Source organism: Colletotrichum fructicola (assembly GCF_000319635.2).
Source record: "Colletotrichum fructicola Nara gc5 chromosome Unknown KSG_Nara_v1_contig03, whole genome shotgun sequence".
In the NCBI taxonomy this organism is placed as follows: Eukaryota; Fungi; Ascomycota; class Sordariomycetes; order Glomerellales; family Glomerellaceae; genus Colletotrichum; species Colletotrichum fructicola.
Genome location: NW_027094053.1, coordinates 4,375,492 through 4,395,202, shown reverse-complemented (window position 1 = coordinate 4,395,202; position 19,711 = coordinate 4,375,492). Strand labels below are relative to the sequence as shown.

The 19,711-nt window shown below is 54.7% G+C and overlaps 7 protein-coding genes across 7 annotated transcripts; 3 read left to right on the top strand and 4 right to left on the bottom strand.

Annotated features, from left to right (window-relative positions):
- Positions 1–624: 624 nt before the first annotated feature.
- Positions 625–1,340, top strand: CGGC5_v006052 (uncharacterized protein; the record flags this gene model as incomplete). Its single annotated transcript, XM_066151643.1, has 6 exons — positions 625–639; positions 776–785; positions 845–970; positions 1,133–1,150; positions 1,227–1,267; positions 1,323–1,340. 6 exons carry the CDS (start codon positions 625–627, stop codon positions 1,338–1,340), a joined length of 228 nt encoding a protein of 75 aa, XP_066009205.1.
- Positions 1,341–2,132: 792 nt separating this feature from the next.
- Positions 2,133–4,123, bottom strand: CGGC5_v006051 (uncharacterized protein; the record flags this gene model as incomplete). The annotated part of the gene is made up of 2 exons (XM_032033626.1): positions 2,133–3,482; positions 3,533–4,123. 2 exons carry the CDS (start codon positions 4,121–4,123, stop codon positions 2,133–2,135), a joined length of 1,941 nt encoding a protein of 646 aa, XP_031887280.1.
- A 1,286-nt stretch (positions 4,124–5,409) lies between these two features.
- MBF1 (Multiprotein-bridging factor 1) lies at positions 5,410–6,064 on the top strand (the record flags this gene model as incomplete). Its single annotated transcript, XM_032033625.1, has 2 exons — positions 5,410–5,565; positions 5,759–6,064. 2 exons carry the CDS (start codon positions 5,410–5,412, stop codon positions 6,062–6,064), a joined length of 462 nt encoding a protein of 153 aa, XP_031887281.1.
- A 518-nt stretch (positions 6,065–6,582) lies between these two features.
- On the bottom strand, positions 6,583–8,148 carry CGGC5_v006049 (uncharacterized protein; the record flags this gene model as incomplete). The annotated part of the gene is made up of 1 exon (XM_032033623.1): positions 6,583–8,148. One exon carries the CDS (start codon positions 8,146–8,148, stop codon positions 6,583–6,585), a length of 1,566 nt encoding a protein of 521 aa, XP_031887160.1.
- A 1,113-nt stretch (positions 8,149–9,261) lies between these two features.
- CGGC5_v006048 (uncharacterized protein) lies at positions 9,262–11,232 on the bottom strand (the record flags this gene model as incomplete). Its single annotated transcript, XM_066151642.1, has 4 exons — positions 9,262–9,515; positions 9,576–9,922; positions 11,045–11,109; positions 11,182–11,232. The coding sequence occupies 4 exons, from the start codon at positions 11,230–11,232 to the stop codon at positions 9,262–9,264; spliced, it is 717 nt and encodes a 238-aa protein (XP_066009269.1).
- Positions 11,233–15,997: 4,765 nt separating this feature from the next.
- On the top strand, positions 15,998–17,910 carry CGGC5_v006047 (Cytochrome P450 monooxygenase lolP1; the record flags this gene model as incomplete). The annotated part of the gene is made up of 6 exons (XM_032033621.1): positions 15,998–16,250; positions 16,385–16,581; positions 16,637–16,986; positions 17,039–17,164; positions 17,219–17,729; positions 17,797–17,910. 6 exons carry the CDS (start codon positions 15,998–16,000, stop codon positions 17,908–17,910), a joined length of 1,551 nt encoding a protein of 516 aa, XP_031887143.1.
- Positions 17,911–18,130: 220 nt separating this feature from the next.
- On the bottom strand, positions 18,131–19,306 carry AMV078 (putative tyrosine-protein phosphatase; the record flags this gene model as incomplete). Its single annotated transcript, XM_032033620.1, has 1 exon — positions 18,131–19,306. One exon carries the CDS (start codon positions 19,304–19,306, stop codon positions 18,131–18,133), a length of 1,176 nt encoding a protein of 391 aa, XP_031887142.1.
- Positions 19,307–19,711: the final 405 nt, after the last annotated feature.

The window sequence follows — 19,711 nt, the reverse complement described above, 5'->3', positions numbered from 1 at the left end:
CACCTCAGCCAAGAAACGTTTCTGTCAGCGCTGCAGGCTAATGGCGATCCTGGCATCCTGGCATGTCATATTCAGTGTCGTTGGACAAACCATCCTTGTTCACGTTTGTTGGACAGGGCGGCGTGGCGGGAGACAAGAAACACTCTCGCTCAGACACGACGATGGACAGTCATCGATCCCTCCTGGGGTTCCAATCAAGACTGCAGCGCGTGGGATGCGTGTCACGACAGAGCTATTCCTAGTCAGGCGAGCATAGCATGTTCCTGTCTCGAAGTCGAACAAACAACCCCACGGAGGCACACGGAGGGGCCCGGAGCAGAGGGAGATCAAACCGAACCTCAGTTTTGGAACGTTGACGGCCAGCTCCTGGGGCAAAGCTCTCAATTCACTTGTGGCATGCGTATTTGTCATTTGGATCCATCCCCATCATCTGATATCAAGCTTTGTTGGATGAGTTCTCGTTCATCCTCAGCTACGGTTTGCTGACAGCTCGGGCGTCGAGCTTCTCGAAGTGTTGGAGGCATTCTCGAAAGCTGCCCCGCCTTGACAACGGGACGATTTGGAATTTGATGCGGGGCCTGCCCTAGCGCTCCTGCACCTTCCCGGTACCTTAAGCACACTACAATGCACCCCCTGAAAGTTGGTTACCCTCCATACCAGCCCAAAAAGCAATGAACCCATGAAATTAAGCAGAGCGAGATATTCAATTCGTCACCAAACCCCAGAATCTCATATGTACTTACAGGGCCGAAGTACCACGCTTACAAACATTCAGGGGGTGTATTGTACCTACCTACGCCAGAGCAGCGGGTGCCCGGGCTAGCAATGGTAGTTACCTGCCTAGGTAGCGCCCGGCACCTCGAGTCGAGGCCAAACACCACACGGCTCGCCGACTGCGTGGATGAGCCAAGCGCACCTGCGAGGGCTTCGCAAATCATCACAGATGGGGAAGCTGCAGCCACCAGATACGGTACGAGTCGATTTCTGGGCCAGCTGCCTCATGGGGCGCGTGACGTTACCCAAACCCCCAAGACATCCACCCGCAGCTCCCCCTCCATGATCCCCTGGCCTCCCAGAAGTCGGGGAACCACTCATGGCGGGGCAGTGAGCGCCGGGTAAGCTCCATTTGAAGATCGGGAGGCAAGCCCGAGTAAGCTGCCACCATCCATACCTTACACCCTACACCAGCGGCCGTTGCGTTATTGGATGACTGATATCTGTCAAAGTGGCACATCGGACAAACTCTCCTTTGGACAAATTCTCCCTGGTGAGAGGGACTTCAGACCGAACGATAGAAGAAGGACGGGTAAGGACACGGACAGGGCAAGCTGCAGGACTAGAGTCTGGGAGGTAGCTTGCTGTCCCAAAGTGTCTTGCCCAGGGCCAGAAAAGGCAAGGTAAGGTGACCCCATCCAGCGAAAGGGACCTTATGCAAATACTATGCAATGCGGCGTCACCGCCCCCTCGAAAAGCCAACGAAAATCCCGCCGGATATGTATCCACCGTGGAAGACGATGCACGATGGTGGTATTTGAAATACCGCCTGTACCGGAACGCAAACATGAATACACAGCTCCACAGTTTGATGGATTTACAAAATTGGTGGCATCCCATTGGCATCTCCGCGGCAGACAAGATGCACCGTCATCAGAGTTGCGTATGTCTGCTGCAACGAGCACATCAGGTTAAATGAATATGTGGGTGACCTGTCATGTTTGCCTTGGGGTCCGCCCGGCCTTATCTGAGGGGGGAGAGAGAGGAAAGCAAGCTCTCTCCCCCAATGACGACGGGCCACGGAGACAACTCACTCGCGTCAGGACGATCTAGACGCTGGGCGATGCAGTCCGGCACGGCGGTCGCATGTTTGATCACCGTCTACCTACATGAAGCCTAAAATCGACTGGAGAAACTTGCATGTTTTCCCCTTGCGCCACGTTTTGGGACGTTCCGCGAGATAGTTTGGAATCATTTTATTTCTTTTTTTGCTTGTATTTTTCGACGTGTTTTATCCAGAAACTAAGCGTGTCTGGCCTGGCCTCCTGTCTCTCTCTGACGGAAGACCTCATCTAATTCCACAGACCGGCATGGTCATGCGTGGCGCTTACTCACCTTTTGTAGCGTCTTGCATGGTTTCACGATCTCACGAGCAGCGGAGCAATCGTCGACGCGAGAATCCAGGCAAAGCCGGCGCGCAGGATGAAGTGTTGCATACCCAGCAGCTCGACGCTTCCCAGGGCGAAGCGGTCGGCAAGGAACGTCCGCAAGACCAGGGACCTGTATGCGCTGCGCTTTGCTGAGTCGTCGCCCCCGAGAACGAAACCGTCCATCGAAGATATCCGGAAGTCGCGGATGTCAATCTTCTCCACGTCTTTGCCGGCTGTAGAAGACGCCGGGGTCGCGCTGGAGGTGAGTGGCCTCTCGATGCGTTCAGGTCTTTTCCGAAGGGCGCGGATGGCCCTGAAGTAGATGAAATCCATCAGGTTTGTCGTCTTGAGCGGCGGGGTGGGCTTCTTCAGGATGAGTTTGGGAAGAAGGTCGGGGCGGGAGATGTAGATTGTGCAGTTGTCCTGGAACTCGCAGCAGACGGCCTCGAGGTCGTGGGCGTAGTGCACGAAGCGGGAGTAGAAGGCCGGCGTGAGGACCTTGAACTCCAGTTCCTCTGTGCGCTTCGGCTGCTTTTGGGCAGCGGGGGAGAGCATCACTTCCGTGGGCGCCGAGTCAGCTGCGATGCCGGAGGGGATGTACTTCACGGATAGGGCGGCGGATGACTTTTCAACGAGGTGGCGGAGGTAGTCCCGGAAGAAGAGCTCCAGGCCTCGTTCTGCCGCGTCGGCGTTCCTGCCCATGCTTTGTTTGAGGGGCTCCGGGCGGAACCAGACGTGCAGGCTCCTGCGGAAGAAGAGCAGGGCAGCCTGGTGGACGATGCGTGGGAAGGTGACGAAGCCTACCCACCACCAGCTGCACAAAAAGGTGAGCTTCTGTGAGAGGCCCATGGTGGCCGGGTCGATTGCGGGGGCGGACGAGAATAGGCGGGCGATGAGTTTCGGGTGATCTTTGGAGGATTTCAATGTGATGGTTGTGTCGAGGTTAGGCAGGCCGTGGGGGCCGGCGCTGAAGAAGTCGACGGCCGAGAGGGAATAGGAGCCCTTTCGCGAGTTGAACGGGGAGACGTGGAAGTCCTTGGGCCAGTGCTTGGTCATTCTCACGGCTGACGTCTGCGTGGACTCGTTGCTGGCCAGCGAGTCTTGGGAGGAAGCCTTTGCCTTTTCGCTTCCCTCGACACGCTGGCCGGCAGAGATGACGTCCGAGGTGAGGAAGTACATCCTCCTTTCGTCAAAGGTGTTGTTCACCTCGAGGATCATGGCCGTCAGCTCGTTTTCTTTAGAATAGAGATACCAGAAGGAGACGGGATTAAAGTGGTATCCCAGAAACCTAGCGGCTGTGACGAGGTAGGCAGTTGGATACTGCGCCGGATCCGCGCCCTGCTTCAGGTTAGCTATGCGGTTCCAAGAAGTTGAGTGACACGACGTACTTGGGAAGTCAAGTATGCATCTAGCTTCCCCCTCAGCCCAAGATGCCCGTTGCCCCTCTCGAGATAGTCCGCCGGGTCGATGTCGAACCAGCCCTTCGAGGGCGGCGACAGCAGCGAGAACCACGAGACGAGCCACGATGACCAGCTGCGCTTGTCGATCCCGCTCGAGATCATGCCGCCGTAGTTCCCTGTCCAGCCAACCGGGATGCCGACGACGAGATACGAGTACGCAAAGTCGTGCTTCTCGGGAAACGTCCGCCGATGCGTCGTTTTGGCGGGGATCAGCAACGGCCGCATCGGCGTCGTGAACTTGGCTTTCGTTCCATCATCCTCCTCCAAGAAAGAGCCGCCGAAGCGGATCAATGCCAAGACCAGCAGGGCGAGCGCGGCGCCTGGGAGCGTGTAGACTGCATGCTGGAGCGTTGCGGTGTCTACGTGTTCCTCGACCAACTCCGTGGAGGCGTGCCGGTTCTGCCATGCTGAAAAGAGGAACACGAGGAGGGTGTCCAGCCAGCCGCCGGCGAGCGCAAAGTAGCCGAGGCCCGCCAGCAGGGCGAACGGCCGGAGCGGTCCCGGATCAGCGGTCCGCATGTCGTTGAAGGTTTGCAGGAGTTCCGGGCCTCTTGGGTGGGACGGGACGGAACGGGACGGTGGAGGTTGTAACCCGGGCGGCCGAGGAACAAGGCGCGGCGTAGGTAGTGTAATTTCAGTATATGGCGCTCAGAGGCACCAGGGAGTTCTACGACGAAGAAGGGTTCATGGTTTCTTCGCGGGAGCGGAATGCGCACGGTACATAAACAAGTGCTATCAAACGAGAAACGGTTTTGCTATTGTGGTCTTGGGGGTGGAGTGCGACCAGGCCTAACAGTTTCCTTTGGCCAGATCTGGCTCTGGTTCGGTGGTGGAGGTGCGGGTTGTGGGCCGATGCACATGTTCGATGAGATCAAGACATTTGGAGTGTGAGAGTGGGAGTCCGAGTGCCTTAGTCAGCTAGGGGACGATAAACATACCAACCACCTCGACGCAGAGCATTGCTTGCTTGATGAGGTTTTGTTATATGAAGTCAATGCGTGCCCTATTGACTGAACAGAAGTTGAATCTGTAACGCACATAGCATACAGGTAGGTATGATGAGAATAATAGAAGCAAGCAGACTACAATGGCCACAGACTCGAGATGACAAAGAAGACCTCACGTGCTTAGGACGAGGATGCCGCATCGCACGACGGGGAAGTAAACGCCGAAGGGGCACCCGACGTCAGTATGGAACCGGGGAAGAGTCACTCAGCCAGGAGGCCGCTTTCGGATTTTAGCGGTCTTGTCCGATGAGCAAGCACCTGGGGACACCTCTACGGCCAGACCTCTCTCTGCCCAAGCCGCAGCGCCGTCTCCGTGTGGCGCAGTCATTGACCTGAGGGTAAAAATAAGCAGGTTGGGCGAGTTCTGCGCCGTGGCCCGTCAGCTGGGCGCTGGGCTGGAGAAAGCAGCCTCACCCCGCCAAAAATCCCTCCTCCTCCTGCCCCTTCTTCGCCTAAGGTAGGCGCACTTGCGTTATGCAGGGATGACCGCCCCTCTTCCCTCCGCCGGTTGACTCAGGTCCACCGATTTTGCCATCCATCCCCGTCCATCGTCTTCCACCACCATATTTATTCCGAGCCATTGTCCACCACCCCTCCAGCCTGCCAAACCGGGACTGCATTCCAAAAAAACTGACGCAACAAAAAACTTGAAAGGGTCGTGAACTCCTACACACAACCGAATCCACGCAACACCAACAGCCAAAGGAAAAGAACATCTACACCTGTTCTTTTCTGTACCCCGCCGATAAGCACCACCTACGCAACCTACATACCTTCCACCCACACGACACCGCCAAAATGGATGACTGGGACAACGTCACCAAGATCGGCTCCAAGGCCCGCGGCGGAGCCTCTGCGAGAGAGACTGTCATCAAGGGAAAGAGCGCCCTCAACGCCGCCCAGCGCAGTGGTTCCGTCATTGGCACTGAGAAGAAGTTCGCTGCCGGCAATGCTGTACGTCGCCAACCTCCCCATCATCCTCCTCCCATCTGCCTGGAATTCGAGCCCTTGACATCACCGCGCCCAACCCCTCCATGACCCACTCTCATGATGGCATCCCCCAAAGCCAAACCCGGCCTTGAGCTCTGCCCCAAAGCAATTGAATACTTTTCAGAATCGGTTGCTGACATTTGATGCTCCGTGACAGTCCTCCAGACCCGGTGTCGAGGGTCAGCGCCTGACAAAGGTCGACCGCTCCGACGACATCATCAAGCCCAACACCGTCGGTAAGGAGGTCGGCGACGCTATCTCCCAGACGCGCCAGAAGATGGAGCCCAAGATGACCCAGAAGGACCTCGCCACCAAGTGCAACACCACCCAGACCGTCGTCGCCGAGTTCGAGCGCGGCTCCGCCGCCCCCGACCAGAAGGTCCTCGCCGCGATGGAGCGTGTCCTCAACGTCAAGCTGAGGGGCAACGACATCGGCGCCCCTCGTTTCGCCAAGAAGAAATAAGCGACTTGCGGTGTTTTCATTTTTTTTAACCTTGGATGATCGCCAAAGGGAGGTGTAGAGCGACGGGATGCAGCGATTGGGATACCTTATGGAGCGAAGCGGGCCAGAACGGCGTGCGCGGCCCCCCTTCTTCCTCTCTTCCCACGCCTGGGAGTCTGTGGTCTTTGGAAGGCGAAAAGAAATTTGGTCATTTTCCACGACCTGGGGTTGCATAGCATGAACAAGACTGAAAAATAAATGTCTTGCGGCTGGCTTTATGAAGGTTACGGTTCCTAGACGTTTTTACAGCACAATAGATGATGTTCGCACACCAAAGCTGACGATTACAACTTTTATTTCATTACTCGAGGCATTTGGTATCGTGACTCGCAGTGGCTCTCTATGTACGTGAGCCATTTCCTCCCGCGTCAAACTCCAGCACTCGTGGTATCTTCCAAACTCCATATGCAAAAACACGCTATGCCATGCGTCGTCAGTCGAAATCCTGTATATAATCCTCCACAAGTCCGGTGTGTCCATCAAGAAAGTCTCTTCACTCTCGCCGCGAGCTCAGCATCATACGGCTTGCGCCTTGTCTGGATGACGACGTGGTCCTTTCCGCCAATTCTCGCAATCTTCAGCCACTCTGGCGCGACTTCGGTGGCCAGGATGCGCACCGTCTCAATGCCCTCCTCCACAGGCATAGGCACTCTGACCGAGTCCTTTAACTTCTGCTGCAGAACGGGCATCTGGAAAGACATGACCGGCTGTCCAGCAGAGTTTGACGCAGCGACGAGCATGGAGATGATGGCCGCGATGTCGCCGATGCGATGCAGCGCCCGCCTTCTCGCCATCTCGGGGCCGCTGGGAAGCTCGATCTGCGAGTTGGCAATCTCCTTGGCCCTCAGCCTGTCGAGAAGGCTCACCTTGGTGCCGTTGGGGTTGGTCGCAGCAGCCTTGGCAGCTTGTGTCTTGGCCTCCTGTTCCTGCTTCTTCATGACAATGCCGTTCTTGAGCTCAGTCAGCGCGCGCTGTCCCTTGGCGAGGGTCGGGTTCGTCTTGAAGATGTTGTTGCGGATGATGATCTCAGACTTGGGCAAGTCGTTGAAGCTCAGGTTCTCGAAGCACACATCCAGGTCGGTCATCTCATCGGTGGCCCGCTCCGTGCAGACGATGTGGAGGTTCTCTTCGAATTGCTCGCAGAGCTTCTGCTCGTCAATGTGGCCGTTGCTCTTTGAGAAGTCCATTTCCAAGCAGAGCTTGCCGCGTCCATAGTCGGTGACAATGAACGGGGACCCGAGCATCTTCTGTTCCTGGCCAGTAGGCTTCATATCTTGGATGGCGATGCACCTGCGGATGTCGTCCATCGTGACCTTGCGCTTTCCCCATGTCCGCGTGATGTGAGGAGTGATGGTGCTGATGTCGAGCGGAGCGTTGCTGTTCTGGTGTTGAATCTGGAGCGCGACGGTCTTCAGGATGGCCCGTTGCAGGTCCAGAAGCTCGAGGAGCTCGGCAGGCAGTTGCTTCGTCGCTGGCTCCTCCTCGATCGTCGGCTCGGTAGGGGCGTTGCGTCTCTTCGATCGCGTGACCTTCGTGGCTTTGCGTCCTTCGGTCTTGGCGTGGGAGATGAGGGTCGACTTTTGAGACCTGCGGTGGGCGTCGACGGCAGTGGCAGTGGTGTTCTTGGGTGAAGTAGTCGTCGGCTTGGGGGAGTTGAGATCCTTCTTGGCGGGGACGGGCTCGTCCTTCCAGCCGTCCTTGGAGATGCGTTGACGCTTCAGAGACTCGGGCGAAGGGGCATTGCTCCTGGCTTTCCTAACGGGGGAGGTGTTTTCTTCGACGGAAGCCGCCTTACGCTTCCTGGATGGCGTGGCGGACAGTGTGGGAGGGGGTGTGGGAAGGTTCTTGACGGGAGACTCCTCGGTCTTGATCGTGACTTCCGCGGTCGAGATGCTCCGCGTCGGGAGCTCAATGTAGAAGGCCTTCTTCACGGCATCATCCACGGGAAGAGCCTGGGCCTTGGATACGCGAGTGTACTTGCTAATGAGGTTGGAAGCAGGAGTCGCGGCAGGCTTGACCTGTCGGCGTGAAGCTGCGCGAGCCATTGCGTCGAGATGTGCAACTGCTGTCAGTATCGAAAAGCTCTTTGGAAGGTGAGTAGAGGTCGATAGGATGGTGAATAGAGTCTGGAAGGAGGGGATGGGGTTTGCTAGTTGGCAAGTACGGTCGAAGTCCTCAATTGGGAAGAAGTTGGAACGTTGGATCGCCAGGGAAGTCACGACGTATGTGCAGAGGTTTTGTATATTGGAAAGTAGAGTGGGGAGGTCAAAATGAGCGAGCATGGATCGCAGCTACGCGCCCCGGTCAGGGGCCGCGGACGCGACTTCTGGACGCGTTTTGGCTGCAATTCACGATGGAAGTCGCGTAAAGAGGTGGGGCGCGTTGGTGTGGATGGTCCGTGCTCCCGTGACGGGCCAACCTCGGCAACCCTTCCCAACGGCATGGCAACAGACCAAAACGGCAAGCAGGGGAATGGGGGAAAGGGCACCGGGAAGGCAGGAAAAAAAAAAAAAAAAAAAAAAAAAAAGAGTCCAGCTCGGTGAAGCTGCTGCTTGGCATTTCACAGCGAGCTCCTCCCAGACACAGACAGTTGACGTCGCAATCCATTTTAGGCAGTCGCTATTTAAGCATCGCCCGACGTTGCTCAGCTTGTCCCTGGCCGCCTCAGATCTCTGCGTGTTCAAACCTGGGGATCACACCATGAAGCGCTATTGGACAAACATGGGACGGTCTTTTTGCGCAAGGCGAACGATTCATCGAACGAGTCACCATCCTTGAGCGCTCAAACACCGTATCCATGCGAAGCCACCTTATGAGTCTTCATTATTAGGTTCAATTTGCCGACATTTGCATGTCAAACAATACGCAGAAGTGAGAGAAACCGATTGCTAGCTGCCCCGAGAAGTCGTCCTTCGTCTCAAGCCAGTACAGGTTGTTACTGCTTCCCCGAAGAATGCTGAGAAGAAAACCCTAATGCCCATGATAATCCTACTTTTGTATAAATCCAGTTTCAAATCAAATGACTTTTTCCCGCTCCGTATTCGCCCAAGACTCCCGTTGTCGTTCGTCCTTATGCTGATTGTACATGATGTTGATGTCCTGTATCAAACAGGAATCCTGCGTTGCTAATCACCGTCTCCTCCGCTGGCCACTGGTGGCTAATGGCGGATTGAGGATTGCCAGTGCTCTGCGGCAAAAGAGACGGGACTCGGCGGTGGAGGCGCCGGGACGCTGTAGTCCTGCTCTTGGATCATGTGGACAGGCGACACCGGACGGTGGGTGGTTGAAGCCAGAGTCGCGTTCAAGCTGGTATAAAGATCTTGGCCTGTCATCAGACGAAGATTCCTCCTCTGGGGAGGGATGGGAAGAGGTGATGCGATCTGGCTGGCGGGCATTTTAATGGAGGGAGTTGCTGGCAAGCAGTGTTAGACGAGACAGCTGGCTGATGCTCCGGTTCCAGGGGTCCACGTACTGAAGAAGATGGATCCGAAGAGGATGAGTCCGGGGAAGAGACGGGTCTTTTTGTGAAGAACGGGGTCCGTTATCTTGTCCGATAGGTACGAAGAGGCTGATGTAGGTGCCGAAACAGGCGGTAATGTGGAGAGGGATGGCCTTGATGTGAGGTTGATGTGGTGTGCAGCTGGAGTGTGCCGGGTCTGAGTGCGAGTGCAGATGGCGGAATATTTAAACTGGGCGGCCTGGATCAGAATCGGCTGACCGAGCAGTAGAGAGACAGAGGAAAGGGTGCGGCCGGGCGTTTGTGCGCGATCCGTAACAGAGATTTCACAATTCCTCTCCTTGTATCGTCGGCCCCAAAGGCTGGGCAAGTCGGTGCGCAAACACGGCAAGGGTGTGTGGAATGCTTGGGCAAAAGACCCAACCGAATGGTCGAAAGTGTGGGCTATGGGCAGAGCGCCGAATCAACGCAGCACGGGTAAGGTTGCAGCAGCCGGGAGAAAATCCAACGGAAGGCGTGGGGAAGAGAGTCAGGGGTTGAGGATGGACGAAGAAAGGGAGATGAGCACGACTGGGGGAGGAAAGAGGGTCAGAGACAGAGACACGGCCAGATCCAAAGCAAACAAGAGGCAGATGAAGAGTGCGGAGCTGGCACGCTGAGGCTTGCGATGTGCAATGTCGCAATCTAATGACAATCGGGGGGTTGAGACGGGTAATCAGTAAGTATCTGGCTGAAGATGACTGGACTGAGTGCGGACGATTGCGCAAGACGATGTCTCAGTGGAAATGGCCGGACTTATTTATGATTTATGAGGAGCAGCCGTCTGATGTACCAGAAGAGGTATGTACACTGACATTTGGGGGTGGTGATGTACCTTACTCGAAGCAGGGCAAAATAAATTTATTATCCACAGAAAAGGCAGCTAATTAGGCGATAGACCAAGCCTTCATGTCGTGCCGCGTCTTGTTTTTTTGTGTTTTTTTTTTCTTCCTCCGTCGGTGTCGTCCTGCTGTGTTGGCTAGCCCCAAACAAGCTCTCAGATACTCCCCGGCTTATGGGGAAGGGTAGAAGGGGAGGAATGTTCCATTACAGCTGGGGGGGTGTCGGAAAATGGGGGTAATTTACCTGGCGATACAAGGAGAACAATAGAAGCCAAAGGGGTTGAGCTGGTATCGCGCGTATCTATCTCGTATCTTCTTGTTGCGTCCAAACTCGCAGGCTGCGTTTCTCGGGGCAGCTCGGTTGGGTTTGGAGCAACTTGGAGCAAGGTCTTTTCGTATCTGTACCGCACAAGTTGCCGATTGCGTATCCTATCCATGAATCGCATCGGCGGGTAATGTGCTGATGGGGCAGCGCCAGAAATTGCGGAGGTAATTCGGTTGGGGAAGCAAGCAGAAGCGAATTTTGTCCTGGGCACTGAGGGTTCATCGTTTACCGCCAGTTGCCTTGGATAATCCCAGTGGTGGTGTCTTTCCTCCTATCACCTTATGATGCAGGCAATTCGCAGGTATTTTTGCTTATGTGGACACGGGAATGATCCCACGGTAGCCTGGACCTTGCTTTTAGGACAAGTGTGAACCAAACGGATTGACGGGACGAAAAGTAAGGCGCGAGAGCTCACTCGGTGACTGCAAGGTCGTTCCATCGGCCGGAAGTCGGAACACATATCCATTTCCAGGCCCCATCCTTGGACAGTATTCCAGCTCAAGAATGCCGCCAGGTAGCAAGGCAGCAGTCGAGATCGATAGATCAGGTCTACAGCTCGCACCTCCCAGCCTTTCATTCCATCTAGTGTTGCCTCACTGACCCCCTAAACCATCTTGGCCATTGGTTTTTGGAGAATGGATTGGAGGATCAGCGACCTTATCTGCTCTGTTGCCATTGAGCAGAGAGATTTGCCGCCGAAAGGCACAACAACGCAGCACCAGAACCGGCTAGTTTCAGCGATCCCTGTCTGATTGCAGAAGCGACAGGGCAATGTAATCAGGAACCGGCAGAAAGACACGAACGAGATAGATGGAAATATCCTCGAATTGTGATACCTAGCTGGTCATGGCGCGTCCTGGGACAATACTTGTTGAATACAAGGGCAAGGTGGGTATCAGATGCACACACTGCCCTCTGGCTAGCTACACCATCCCACGACGTCCACGTCCGATCATTGTTGAGATAAGTAACTTCTGCCTGGTGCGTACAATTACAAGAGTCCGAACTCGTCGTGGGACGGGACGAAGGACGGGCACTGCACGGCGAGTATTCATTCGTGCGCTGTACGAATATACGCACATTGGACAACCGAAAGGGGTGTAAAAAAAAAATTGAAAGACGGGAACCTGGAACTTCCCACGGTGAGGTCCCCCAGAAGTTACGCAAGGGGAATGTGGGGTTTGAGTTTGGGGTGGACACCCATGGCCTGCACCTCACTTTTACAGGTTTACAGTTTGCGGAGAAGGCCGCCAGTAAGGAAACCCCAACTTCCTACATTCCCAAAACTCTGGGGGACGGGAGACTCACGGCTCCCTCCTTGCCTCCGCTCCACGTCCCTCCTCCGGGCACCCACAACTTGCCTTCCTTCTACCTTCATAGAGATACGCCGGCACGCCGGGCGAGCAACCACACACTCCTTCCTTGCGCTGTATCTGCCACGACGCGTACTTGTTGACCCCCAACATGACAGCTGGCCGACAAGACAAGGGCTGATTACCGGGCATTCTTGGTACGATTAGAGACGAAGCTGACAGAATCTGGCAGAAAGGCTGCCCAAAAATCTTGAGCAAGACGTGGCGCTCTGCCACTTACACCTTTCCGCCAGCCTCGTCAGGAGTCATGGTCAATCTTTATTCTGGAGTTCGCAGCAAAAGCACGCCTCGGTCGTACAATCACCTCGCCAAATCAACATAGACTTCCTACCAACCATCGCCGATGTCATCCCCTGGACTTCTGACTCATTTCTTCGGATACACCAGACCATACTCCAGGTATATTTCACTTCGCCACGTTTCCTCCATCGTCTGGTGGTTTGAAATGTTCAGGGCGTTCCTATTGTACTCGAGACAGGGGTGTACAACCATCCATTCAGAACTTCTCATCAACGGGTGGCTCAGCCCGCTGCCGTCACGGCTGTGCCTATGCGCACCCTTGAGCAGATTGAGCAAACATGAAGCTCTCATTTCATCATCATGCCAGCGGTTACAGGCTGGACCACGCCTCCCGGCTCCTCCCCGGGGACTTGCGCTTCGACAAGGGTCACAGTTTGACCTTCGCCTTATTCATTCCCCAACCCATGATACCGCTAACGGTGCACCTTAGATGCGGCTTACGTGCTTCAGTCTGCAGAGGCCTTCATCTGCAACTCCCGTCACGCTTGGGCCGAAGCTTCCTCCAGATTTCCAAGCTTGGACGGCCAATGATTAACCTCATCTCATCTGGCTAATCTAGTTGCAGGCATACCGGCCTCTCTTGAACGTCTGCTGCAACACGCAAAATTGCGGTGTGCAACGCTTTCCATGCCTTCAAGATTGACTGGCTGTTCCATTTCTGTTGTGGTCGCGGCTCGGTAGCCATCCGACGCCTCCATGCCACCCTCAGGAGAAGGACCGTCATCCAAGGCGGTGTACACGGCTTGTAGCACCTTTTGATTGGGACACGGTCCCAATCTGCACTTTCTTGCCAGCAAGCCAATATTGCCTTGGTCAACACGGCAGCTTACGCCAGTTCCCCGCGTTTACACTTTCCACATGGCGCGCCGCTCCGGCTCCCCATTTCATTCCGTCCCAAGGCTGCGTTCGCTTGGGTCCAATTGCTCTCAGCTTGCCATTTCAGCCCATGCGTGGGTGACATGGTGCTTCCCCTACTTGCTACCCTGGCTGACTTTGTGTCTTGCAAGTCTTTTGGGTCAGTGCTGTCCGGGCGTAGACTTCGAGCCCTGCATTCCGCATGTTGCGACCTGTGCTGGGCGCAAACCAGCTGCAGCGTTTCGATGAAGTTGAAAGCATCAACATCAGCTTCGAACCATGTTTGATACGGGGAAAATTTTCAGTCCGTTTCGAAACCGCAGGCGGGCGCATTCCAGTGTGAATCCTAATCTCGATCAATACCTCGATCGGCAGTCTTGCGAAAGCCGTGACCCCAAGCAAGCGCTCTCAATGGTGACCTCTTTCGATCAAGCTTATCAGCCCACCGGGCTGCTCAGATATTTCTACGTCGTCTTCAGACATATCGACGGATTAGAAGTAGAGCATCTACCAAGAGGTATCATTGACACCAGTTTCCGGCCTTCGAGTCGGCTTGGGGTTTGATATAAGCAAGCTCCGGCTCTAGCATCAGAGCAGCAAACACTCAGCGACTCGGACGGTCTATGCAACTGAAAGCAAATAGCTGTCCAGGAATTCGCGATCTTAACTAATTGGTTCGGGCCAGGCTCCGTAGTTTCATTCGGTACTGCAACATTGCAAATCCCAGCAATGGGATGTATCGAACTTGCCAATCTTTCCGATTTGTCGGGCTACAATCGGGTTTTCAATAAGGTTCCGGGGAAGCGGGAGCACTTGCGAGACCATCCGGAGTCAAATGATCAGATGAGTTATCGGGCAATTCCCTGTGCAGTTCCGGGGACGTCTAGGATTTCCCTGTATCGCGAGAGCACGGAGAGGAGACTGTACGCTCACGGTCAGACCTGCGGTTAGATATTGACGCGGGTAGGAGGTGGGAATATATTGCCTGAGCTGTTTCTGCGCGGCTATATTTCCTGTATACTTAATTACTCTAATCGAAGACGATATCAGAAGTAATGGTAATGGCAGAGAAGACGACGAAGATGACGACGGTAATAGTATAGCAATGAGAAAAGTAGTAGCTCTGAAACAGGAAAAATAGGTGGTCTCGATGAGAAACTACTATAAAGACATCGCTAAAGATTCTGGTAACGAACAGGGCTGTTGTTAGTGTGCAGCTTTCATCGAGCCAACAATTTGACACTTGAGAGTTGCAAGATCAGGTTGCTGTTCGTCTACTGCGGAGAGATAGATCGCGACGAAGTTCTCGTTCCGGTTTAAAAACTATTATATTTCCCCTTCCCTTTTCATATTTAAATTCCTCCCGGTGACTGAATGCTTCAGGAGAACTCTTTGCTTCCGGCAACCCTACCGAACATGAATCCGGACCGACTGGGCCAGGGTGGCATTCTCTGATCTCTGGGCATTGATGAGTTCTTATCAGAGTATCTCAGGCTGAACCACACCGATACTTCATCGGCGATCTAGTAACGGGGATTCTCGCTGTGTGGTCTCCGGTTCTGTTCATGCTTTACCGTTTTACCATGTGCCAACAACTCGGCAAGCGCTTTCGGTTGAAACAAGAGAGATTGACCCAGCCCGATCGCACACATGGCTGCCTGTCCTTTCCATGCGGGTCTCACCCCGATAATCGCGCAAATGTTGCTCCCCATCACCCCACCGCGGCCCGTTGTTGGGAGGCTGAAAACATCTAGCCGCTTCCGAACGGCTGTCCCGGGTTGTTAGCCCCCGGCGTGGGGTCTTGGCAGGGCAAGTCCGGTCTCAAGACCGCGAACGAAATCCCGGGATCCTGTCCGGCGCTCGCCGCTATCTGGACATCTTGCCGCAGTAGTCGAACTCAATTATCAATTCTGCAGCAAATTTTCCATCGTGGTTCATGGTCTGTTGACAGGGGTTCAATCAACGCTAGGCACCAACCAGCCGTTGCATCTGTCCAGGGCCAAGCGCATAAGCTGCATGTGTGAATGAGGCACAGCCAACAGGATTGGTTAGCGAGTATCAACCCTTGGCAACCTCATATGCACCTGCATCAAACGAGTCAAGTTGGCAAGTCTTTTGGGTGCAAGATGCAAGATACCGTACCAGCACCCGGGCAGCTCTCACCACCCCCTTGCTGCCTCGTCATCTGAAAAGGCCCCGTAGTTTGCCCGGCTCCAGAAGCAAACATGGGGGAGGGCGAAGCAGGAAAACCGTTCGCTGATTACACGAACAATACTAACCGTTTTACCATTTATCACCCCCTACCTCTTTCCTAATCGCCCCACGAGTGACCCATCACGGACTGCTCAAGTCCCTTGCATCTCGGGAGAACGAAAAAGCAACGCGCCCGCCGGCTTACACCTCGGCAGGGTGATGTAATTGGTCACCAACACGCTTGCAAGGGCAAGGCTAAGGCTGTATGGAGTCCTTAGACGAGAAGGATGCTGGGAAGAAAAAAGCCTCTAGGGCCTCCGTAATGTTGGTGACAGAGTAACCAGATTCCTCCTGTTTCGCATAGGTCCTGTGTTACCCCGCGCATCTAGTGAGGAATGAGAGTCTTCCTTACTTAAAACCGAGTGTCTCTTCCGTCTCTTCTTCTAGTCTTGTCCTTGAATCTCTCTTTGAAATCAAGTCCTCGCGGCTGTCTTCCGCAGATATTCAGACATGGCTGCCATCTCTGACCTCCTGCAGGCCGCCCAAAGAGCCGTGCCCAGAGAGTCCAGCCCCACGCGTGCCGCCGCAAACTGCATACTCGGGATATTTATCCTGTGGTGGCTATTCTCTACCGTGAAACAATATCTGCGCCTCCGGCACTTCAGAGGCCCACCCTTGGCAGCCTTCTCTAAACTGTGGCATCTCAAGACTGTCTGGGGGCCGAAAGCGCATCTCGACTTCTACGATGTAGTCAAGAAATATGGTGAGTAAACTCCGCTGTTGTCTATTCTTCTTCGGAAGACAGGTTGGGGAACTGTCATCGCAGACACCTCAGCGCCGAACGGACAGCAACTTGACAACTCAAAGTTTGCTTCTAACCACCAACTGTGCTATCAGGCAACCTCGCCCGTGTTGGTCCCAATGACCTTATCATGGAAGACCCAGAGCTGGTGAAGCGCGTCCTCGGTGCGCGGAGCACTTACCGCAGGGCGGATTGGTACGATGCGGTGCGCTTTCACCCCAACAAGAACAACGTCTTGTCGATGAGGGATGAAGACGAGCATGCAAAACTTCGTGCCAAGATGGCGGCTGGGGTAAACGCAACCCTCATACCAAACGCTTCGTGGGATCAAACTGACGTTCTCAAAGTACAACGGCAAACACGTTCAAGACTTCGAGAAGAAGCTCGATAACAACCTGTCAAACTTCTTCCGCCTTCTGGGGAGATACGTCGATGCCGGCCAGCCCTTTGACTTTGCTCGCAAGGTCCAGTACTTCACGTTGGACGTCATTACGGACCTGGCTTTTGGAGACCCAATGGGTTTCATGGCGGAAGATGGTGATATGTACGACTATATTGAGACAACGGAAAAGGCCATGCCTTCCTTCATTACACTCACCGTCTTCCCGTGGGTAGTAACGAGAATACTTTCCAACCCGCTCTTCAGATCGGTGCTGCCTTCCGACAAGGATATAATCGGGATGGGAAAAGTCATGGGGTGGGTTCTTGTCTTTCAAGGGGGGATCCAACGAAGCTAACACATCGCCCAGCATCGCGAAAAAGTACGCTGCTGAGCGCTTCGGCCCAGACAAGAAAGTCCAACGGGACATGCTAGGTTCTTTCATCGCTCACGGGATGACCCAAGAAGAGGCAGAGTCTGAGATTCTTCTCCAAGTGTCCGTCTCCTCTGTCTCTCTCACACACCAAAATGCACTCTGACATCTCGATAGCTTCGCCGGCTCCGACACATCAGCAACAACAATCCGCGCTACGATCCTCCACGTAATCACCAACCCCCGCGTTCTCGACCGTCTCCTCGCCGAAATCGATGCCGCTGCCCCGCACACCGCCCAGCCCGTGATCGCCGACGCGGAGGCGCGCGCCTTGCCCTATCTCCAAGCCGTCATCAAGGAAGGCCTGCGCATCTTCCAGCCGGCGGCGAGCTTCGCCGCCAAGGAGGCGCCGCCGGAGGGAGACGTCTGGAAGGGCACCTTCATCCCCGGCGGCACGCGGATCGGCTGGTCCGTATGGGCTGTCCTCCGGCGCGAGGAGACATGGGGGAAGGATTCGGCAGAGTTCCGCCCTGAGCGCTGGATTATGGAGGCAGATGGCGGGTCGTGCACATCTGCGGAGAAGCTCCGTGAGATGGAGGGGGTGTGGGAGCTCGTCTTTAGCTACGGACGGCACCAGTGTCTGGGGAAGCCTGTAGCGGTGATGGAGTTGAACAAGGTGTTTTTCGAGGTAAGGTCCCTCTTCTCACGCTGGGCTCAAGGCTGTGTGTGATTGCTAACGCTGAGATGTCCCGCAGCTTTTCCGTCGTTTCGATTTCAGCATCTGCTATCCGCTGACGCCATGGAAGACTGCCAACTGCGGTGTTCACCTGCAGTCGGAGATGTGGATGAGAGGTTACCGACGGGCATAAGCAATGGGGTGGTTTTGATGTAGAACTGAACTCAGTGGTCCAGTGCTGATGAGTATCTTTTTTTTATAGCGGGTCTACACTTACTTATTCACGAGCATACACAACTATGGTATTAATGAAACTAGGCGCTTATGGAACTCCGTCACGTTAAGTGACCCAGCTTATATACGAGTCGTCTAACCCTTTCTACCTGCCTTTCTATGCCCATATGCAGAGTATCTCACTTCGCCTTCTCAATAACCAAAAGGGCGTGCTCCTCCGTATGGCGTGGCAGTATCAGTCTATACTCCCGGGCATAATCCAAACAGTACTTCACCAATCCGGGGCACATGTGCTTCACCCCTGCGTACGACCGCCTCTTGTACTCCAATCCCTCGAGCTCGTAAAAGTACGCCTCATTAATCTCAAAGAACTGGTGAATCACCGCCTCTGTAGGCTTCTGGTTACTCCTGAAGAACACCCACGCCACACAGATCTTGAGCACCGCCGCCCCGCCCTTGGTCTGCACCACCTTGCTATTGGGCGGCGTGGCGGGCGTGTTGATAGGTGCCTTCTCATCAGCGGGGTCTTTGAGGATGGAGTCGACGCGCGAGGGCATCATCCTGATGGCAGACATGGGCGCAGGGAAGAGAGCCTTTTGGTCTCTCTCAAAGTCTGGATGGTCGATGAGTCGGAGATCGTACAGTGCCAAGAGATCCTGGAACCGCTCCATAATGACGATGACGGGGAGCCTCTGGCTGCGTATTGACTCTGTCGCAGCCTCGCGGTACTCCTTCATCCTATTTCTCGCCTCGTCTTTGTCGTCGACGGGCTGCAGCTTCTCCTCGTAGAACTTCTTTTGAAGGTAGGCGATCAGTACGGCCACCGACCGTGACCTGCCCGACTTGCAGTGAATAAGAATGTTCCTCCCCTCAGAGGATTGTTTTTGGATGAATTCGTTGGTCTCATCAAAGTGCTCGATGAGGTTCGAGTTGGCGTTGTCCTCGAGCGGGATAATTAGTGGCCACTCGACAATGCTGCCCCCGTTCTCGAATCGCCGCAGGCCACCGTTCGGGTCGCTTTTGTCCCATGCCAGCGAGTCCTTGGGATGTATCGTGATCACGGCGCGAATGTCATGCCTGACGAGGATTTCCTCGTTGAGCGCGTGGTTCATGCCCCCGATGAAGATCTTTCCCGAGCCAGTGAGGTCCGGGTGGGTAATCTCAGACATCTCGGTAACATCATTCTGCGTCCACGCACGAATTTCGTCCCAGAATAGATGATGCAGGAATGCGAGAGTAGGCTTGCGGTCGAGGTTGTCGAGGGCTTTGTACGATGTTGGCTCATACGTGCGGTTTATAGAGAAGAGGTCGCTCCATTCTGTTGACAGGGTTGGCTTGGCGTTTTCGTGTGACATGATTGGGTTTCGGTGTCGGTAATTGTGGGATGAGAGTTTCGATGGAAAACAACGTCACGCTGGTGGATCGCGCGAGGTTGTCGCGAATCTTGTAGTCTTGGAACCTTTGACTTCGTAGGTGCTTCAAAAGTCGAATTGGAATTTGGCACTTCCCGTCAGCTGCAGTGCGAGAATGACGTGTTGAAATCTGATTGGTTTGGGCATCCAGGCAGGAAGGCTGACATGTAGGCTTAGATGTCCGAGTCTGCCTTGACCAAAGATGGACGTCTGCATATTTATCGACTTGAAATGGACATTGGGAACAGTGAACAGCCGTGGCTGCCTCAAAAAGGATCTCTGTCGTTGTGTTCAGGCACCGCGAGGGTGAAGGTGGTGAGGTCTGAAGTATAACACCCGATTGGCTCG